This window comes from Eumetopias jubatus, unplaced genomic scaffold (assembly GCF_037043125.1).
Source record: "Eumetopias jubatus isolate StellerSeaLion01/CBP00866 unplaced genomic scaffold, mEumJub1_p1.0 scaffold_12, whole genome shotgun sequence".
NCBI lineage: Eukaryota > Metazoa > Chordata > Mammalia > Carnivora > Otariidae > Eumetopias > Eumetopias jubatus.
The window spans coordinates 9783640-9790861 of NW_028274818.1; the positions used below are offsets into that span (position 1 = coordinate 9783640).

Below are 7222 nucleotides of genomic sequence, written 5' to 3' on the forward strand. Positions count from 1 at the left end.
GAACACGAAGCAGCTGCAGACAGCTTCTGCCTCTGCTGCCTGGTGGACGTTCACTGACACCCTGCTGTCCCCGTCCACCCAGGGCCCGGCTGAATTGTAGCATCCAGGTTACACGAGCTGCGTTTCATTCTTAACTCCCCTCCTAACCCTTGTCCTGACGTCCTCTCCGGGCCCTCCCATCCCTTCCAGCCCCAGAGTTGTGCTCTATCTCCAGGGAGCTTAATGCTTCCTGATAAGACCTGCTAATCCTCCCCCACTCCTCCTCTCCGAGACGGAGAAGATTAGAGGCAAAGGGTGAGGCCAGCTCCCCTTCAAGGGCACTCAGGACTCTCATGAGGGAAGTGGATCCTGTTTCTCATCTCATGCTCTAGACTGGGAGTCCCCGACGTTTCTGGTAAAGCGCAGCTCTAGCCCCTTCCTCCAGGTCATGAGCCCCCGATCCGGGGATGTAATGGGAATGGGGGGAGGGTGGGTGTTGGTGCAAGTGGCCTGGGGGCTAATCAGATGCCTGAAGGAGGCATCTCTATAACCGAGGAGGGCCACACTCAAAGCCATACCGCACGTGCAGGCAGCACGCAGCCGTGGTCACGAAGGGAAGTGCTAGCTTTGGGGGAAATGGCTCGGAAGAGCAGGGTACTAGCACCCACAGTCCCGAGATTCAGGCCACGAGTCAGTGATGCAGGTGAACGGTGCTATGACACGGTCTCCAGGTTGCCTCTCCTTGGGCAGACGCCGAATGCCACTTGATCACAGGTGACGCGAAAGTGAGGCTTGGGTGTTTGCTGAACACCGCTCCTCGTGCACAGACCTGCATGGAGGCAGAGGAAGTGACAGACGGGTGCTCTGCGCTGAGGAGCAGCGGATCTGCTGGGGCAACACAGAACGAAATGATACAAAAAGCATAGTGGCATTACACTGTGTATGTGCTAAGCGATGGCTGGGACGTCTAGAGTTCAAGAGCTTAGTTGGGTTAGCCTTGGGTGTGATAGGAAAAGCTGATTTTGAGGGGTCCCCGGGGGGCTCAGTCGGTGAAGCATCCAACTCTTGGTTTCAGCTCAGGTTGTGATCTCAGGGTCGTGAGATCAAGCCCCGTGTTGGGCTCTGTGCTCAGCGCCGAGTCGGCTCCGGACTCTCCCTCTCCCTCTGCCTCTCCCTGTGTCCTCTCTCTCTCAAATAAATAAGTCTTTTTTTAAAAAAGCTGATTTTGAAGAGAGACATGATTTGTTGAAGATGACACACACTATTCGAGGTCCGAAAAAAATGGCTCATTTATTTTTCAGATGTTTATGGAGGACCTGTTAGGAGCTAAGCACCACTCATAGGGCATAAAATGGATACAATATCTGCTTTCATGGGGCTTACATTCTAGCAGAAGGGTCAGGTGTTAAACAAACATACAATTACATTCTTACAAACTATAACAAGTAAAAGAATAGTGTCTCATTCAAGAGAACAGAAGAACCTTAATTTAAACTGTGAAATCCGGGTGGCCTCTGAGGAAGTGGTGGTTCAGGCCTGAATAAGAAGTAGGAATGTGCTAGAAAAGGGTGGGCAAGGAAAGCATTTCAGACAGAGAGCAGCACAAGGAAAAGTCCTGAATTGGGATAAAGAAGCTATTTTGTTTGTTTGTGTTTGTTTTTGTTTGGTTTTTTTTTTTTTCAAAAGTGGAAGGAGGCTGACATGGCTTAAGAACAGAAAATTCAGAGACCGGGACGAGGCCTTCACATTTCCTACCTTTTACAATGAAAAGTCAGTAAAAGAGTTTAAGCAGGAAAGTGATAACATTTACGTTTTGAAACTATCACTTGGCCACTGTGTGGGGAAGAGACTGGAGGAAGGGCGAGAATGAAGGTGGGAAGTTTGGCTGGAAATCCTCTGTTGGAGCAGGTGATAGCTGACGGTGACCTCCCTGTGAGGACAGGAATGGACACAGAGTGGTGGCTGGATTACAGAGCTATCCCAGAGACGGGACCGGCAGGGTGTGATGATGGACTGGATGTGTGGGAAAATATCTAGGATGACACACAGATGGTTCAGCCTGAGCCCCTCAGGGGCTGGAGGTGTTCTTTACCAAGATGGGGCAAGACCGGTGGAGTTGCAGATTTGGGGAGGGAGCTGTAGTGGCAGTCAAGAGTTCCAGTTTGGGTACATTAGGCTTGAGATGTCTCTGAGACAGCCAAAGGGGAAATCGTACACTGACACACAAACACACGCGTGCGCGCGCACACACACACACACACACCTATGCCGCAGGTGACTGTGCATCACACAGAACATCTATTGCCATGGGGAAGGGTAAAATTACCCAGGGAGAGGATCAAATGAGTAAGGTCCTCATGAACTGTACTCTGAGGTAAGACAGAGAAACAGCTAGAAAAATGCATCAAGCTAAAAGATGGGAGTGATTCAAGATGGAGGAAGCTGTCAACTATGTGGACTATTGCTGAAATAGCAAGTGTCTCTCAAAAGCATCTGCTGGATTGGTAACATGGAAGCCACAGACTGAGCCAGAACAATTCTGGAATGGACAGAAACCAGCTTGGATTGGACTGAACAGGCAACAAAGGTGGGCAGGTAGTGTCAATGTCTCGTCAACACTGACTCTCAAGGAGGAAGAGAGACAGGCAGGAGTGAGCTATGACCTCCGCAAGTTTCACCCAGGCCAAGGGTCTCCCAGCCTTGGGCTGACCACAACTCCCGTACAGCTCTAGAAGATGACGCACATGGGCTCAGAGAGAGTGGGGAGGGCCTTTAGCTATTGCCTGTCCTCCCTCTGACCTCGGCTTCACCTCGTTCATCCTTGACACATGAACCCCATTCTGTGTTCAAACCTCACTCAGGAAACCTCTTGGGTGGCATACTCTAGCATCTAAAACTGTTCCATCACAAAGGTTTTATGTCTCTGTTGAAAAGCCCCTGCATGCCCCAGAGGTATGAAGAAAGTAGGAAGAGCCTCTGCACACTGGTTCAGAAGACCTGACCTCAACCTTCTCCTTTCCAGGTTGTATTGTCCTAGGCCTTTCCCAACAGACCCTGGCCTGCCTTCGGACCCCACCTCCCACTGGCTCTCCTACTTGAAAGCTCTACTCCGGCCTACTTATGCTCTCTTAAGACACCTTATATTTTCCTGCCCCCATATATTTGCTGTTCTTCCCTCTTAGAATGAGTCCCCCTCCTTGTCTAGCTGAATCTTATCCATTGCTCACATCCAGCTCCAGTCCTTCTGCCTCTAGAAAACCCTGCCTGGCTTCCCACCCCTCTTTCCAGATTTCTCCTATACTGCCTGGGAGCAAAGGCTTGTTCTGCCTGTGTCCCTCCCTCCTACACTGAGGAACTATGAAGCTGCCTGCTTGGTCCTTTGCTTTCTTTGCTGGTGCCCAGACCTGAGAGGCGCTTGATAAATATTTTATTGATGGGATGACTGACGAAAAACCAGAGGCCCTTCATTCCCAAAAGATGAAGACTTGGATCAGGGCTGCATTAGCGGGGTTCACCAGGGCCAAAGGAGAAATAAAGAGAGGACATAAGTATTCACCAGCCTGGGTTCTATGCAATCATGTGAGGATGTTCCAAGTCACTTGAGTTCAAGTTCAAATTAAGCTCCGGGCGTCAGGATCATCAACTATTTCAAATGCTCCTTCAGAAACCTACTCCTTCTTGGAAATGTTGAAACTCTAAACCACAAAAGCTCATGTTTTCTTTTAAGCCTGTCACTAGAAGTTTCTTGCCATTTTAAATTGTGGATTTCCTCTGGCAGTCCCTTTTAAAATGTTGAAAAGGCAGCTTTCTAACCTACACCCTCTGGTCATACCATGCTTCATGTAACAAGAGCATTGCAGAGGGGTAAAAATTCAGCCTGTGGTGTTTTTTACTCAGGATACTGGCTAAAGTGGGTAATAACCAACAGACCATGAAGACTTCCATGCAATATGAGGTCCCATTAAAAAGTTTGTCCTGGCTAAGTTTTCAGGGCATACACATTTTGTGGAGATGGGTTCAATCCAATTTGGGCTCCAAAGTATGCTTAAGCATAGCAATTATTGTAACCATGAAAACAGGTGGACTCTGGACCCAGATCTCCAATAATATGCTTCATGGTATCCTGGGCACTGTTTTGCTTCCCTGTTCCCTGCATCAGTATGAACACTGAGAATCTTAACATACTGATAGTAGCAGTTGAAAAGCAAAGCTCTTTTCCAAGCCCCAGAGGCAAGAATTCAGCAAGGAAAGGTCAGGGAATAAGTGCCCCCAGACCCAACACCAGTTCATCCCCATTGAAGCTGGTTCCACTGTGGACACAATGTCCCCCAGATTCAAGGACGTTCGACTACTATGTCTGTTTATATCTCAACTCGGCTTTTCCTGAGGTGGGATATATTTTCTTTTACAGAAAGAAATTATTTATTTGTTTGCTTTTGATTTACTGATTCACAAGAGATACAAAGCAACAGAGAGGCCTTGCTATGTAGTCTGGGGAAAAGTGAGGCTGTTTCTGCTCAGTCCCTCCTGGCCTCCTCTGCATCCGCCCCAGACTGCAATTACTTCCCCGGTCCCCGCCCACCCGGGCAAGGTGCACACCACCATCAGGGCCAGCACAAAAGGGAAGGCCTTTGCCTGGTCTGGGGCTTGCTCTGACTTCGCTGGAAATAATGGGTTTCTAAAAGAACAGCTTTAAGAGACCCATGTATTCAGATATAATCATCCTTTGGAGGGTGTGTCTGTTTTTAAATGGCATGATTCACCCAAAGTAATATGTCCCCCATTTCTTAGATCCAGCTGTCTTCCAGCAAGATAAGAACACAGTGAACAGAGGCATATAGGAAGAAACTAGGCTCTCGCACATCTTCACTAGGAATGAGCTTTCTCCAGCCCTGAGCTTTTATGCTTAAAGAGAAAAGTTCAAACTCTTTGAGGGGAAGGCAGGGAGAACAAAACAACCTGTCAAAATCTCTTTTAGCACCCATGACTAGTGTTAACTTACATGCTCTCTGAGTGCAGTAAAAAGCCTGCAAGCTGCCATTAAAAAAAGATCGTTTGGCCTTTCAAAATAGAAACTCCCTTGTCCCATATATTCAATGGATGAACCTTGGGAGCTCCAGAGTCCCCGGTTAATAAATGAAATAAGGCTGGATTTCCAGAAAAGGGTTTCTCTAGAGGCCGCAGGCTAATTAGGGTGCTCCAGACCAGCACCGTAGCACAGGTAGAATGCAGGCCCCAAACCTTTTAGCCACTGTGGTCGCCAACCGCTCAGAGTCGGCTTCTGCAAGGAGGCTGGCGGGGAGTTAAGAAAAGTTAGTAACTAAAAAGTCCCGACGCGACAGCCCGCAGCCTGCGGCTCTGGGGCAGGCTGCGGGCTCCGGGTGGCGGCCGCGGAGTCGCAACGGTCCTGGGTCTCCCGGCAGCCGCCCAGCCCGGCGCGCACCGAGCAGCGCTGCTGAAAGAAGTTGGAGAGCTCCCAGCTCGCCGACTGGATTCGCCGGTGGGCGCTGGGGAATCCCTCCCGGCGCTGTAATTACTAAAGTTCTGGAGCAAGTAAGGACCCTGGACGGCCAGGAGACGTGTACTTGCCCGAAGCACAAGGAAAACCCCGCGCCGCGCCAGCCCCAGACTGCTCGCACAAGGTGCCTTCCCGCTCCCCACCGCCGCACAACTCGTCCAGAGGGCGCCGGGCCAGAGAGGCGGCTCCGCCGGGCTTGCGGCGGCTCCGAATGGAAACGCCTGCAGCCTTCCCGGCCTGGGGCACAAGGGCTCGAATTCAACAGCGGAGGGAACAAGGGCAGAAACCAGCCAAGTCCCTCTCCGACGCCCGGGACCTTCTCCTCCAAGCCCTCTCGGGCTTTTCCAAAGGACGCGTGGCACAGCCGGTGCGCCCCCGGCGCTCCACTCCACTCCTCTCTCCACAGGTCCCCCCAAACTCTTCCCGGGAAGCCCCATCAAGCCCAGACGGCGCCCCGAAACTCCCAGGGCCCTCGCCAGCCACCCCCACGCCCGTCTCTCGAACCCTCCTTGTCGCGTTCTCGCCGCCCCGCGCCGTCCTCCTCGCGTTCACGGGGAGTCAGAAGCAAACCACGAGAAAATGCCTTCGCGAGGAGCCTCCCTACACCCGCCCTGTCACTGAAACAAAAGCGCAGGGAGGAGGGAGGTGGAAGAGGAGGCGGGAGGAAGGTTTAGAAAGAGGATGGGGAGAGCGCTAAGAAGGAGCTGAGGAGGAGGGTCGGGGTGGGGAGGAGAGACGGGGCCAGGGACCCCGCTCCGGCTCCGCGCCGCCGGTCGCTTACATGCCCAGGTCGCTGTAGGTGTTGAAGAACTCCATCTGGTTGCACGCCTGGATCCAGCCCACCACCCAGGTCTCGTGGCGGGGGATGGGGGGCATGACCACGCGGGCCGAGGCTTTGAAGTAGGGGGTCTTGTAGCGCAGGACGATGGGCGAGGTCTCCTCGATGCGCGTGGGGCACTGGTCGATGGTGGCGCACACATCGTACACCACGATGTTCTCGCGCCGGATCCGCGCCTTGCAGGTGATGCTTTGGATACAGCCCATCCTGCCACCCGGCGCCGGCGCGGCGCGGCGTGGGGCAGCGCGGGGGCCCGCGCGGGCAGCCGGGGGCGCCCGTCACGCCGGCATGGCGACGCGCCGCCCGCTCCCGGGCCGGCTCAGCTAGCGCCTGGGAGCGGGGAGCCGCCGCCGGGCATCCTCCCGGGAAGCCCCCTCCTCCGGCCGCCGCGCGGGGTCCCCGCCGCCCCGACGCCCGCCCGCCGGCCCCCGCCCACGCCCGCCCCCTCTCTCTCCGGCAGGGCGCGCGGAGCGTGCGCTCCTAGGAGGCGGCGGGCGCCCCCGCCGAGGGCAGAGGGGGGAGCAGCGCGGCGCGGAGCGGTGCCCACCCGGGGCCGGAGCCCCCCGCCCCTCGCCGGAGAGGAGGAGGAGGCGGAGGCGGCGGAGGCGGCGGCGGCGGCGGCGGCGGCGGCGGCTGCATGGAGCCGGGGGAGGGCGGCGGCGGCGGCGGCGGCGGCGCCCGGTCTGTCTGCCTCCGCGGCGGCAGCAGCAGCAGCAGCAGCAGCCGCCGCCGCCGCCGCCGCCGCTGCATGAACCTCTGCACCGCGGCTGCCCCCCGCGTGCAGCGCACCCAGCGGCGGGCGAGCGGGCGGCCCGAGCGGCAGGCGGAGGCGGCGGCGGCGAGGGCGGCAGCGGAGACCCGCGCGGCCGCCGGCCCCGCCCCGCACT

General features: G+C 55.1%; 1 protein-coding gene across 1 annotated transcript in view; it reads right to left on the bottom strand.

Annotated features, from left to right (window-relative positions):
- Positions 1 to 6541, bottom strand: part of FAM78B (family with sequence similarity 78 member B) — an 83944-nt gene extending 77403 nt beyond the window's left edge. The window contains exon 1 of the mRNA XM_088016833.1: positions 6279 to 6541. Coding sequence (XP_087872959.1) covers positions 6279 to 6541 — 263 coding nt within the window. The remainder of the gene's footprint in view (positions 1 to 6278) is intronic.
- Positions 6542 to 7222: the final 681 nt, after the last annotated feature.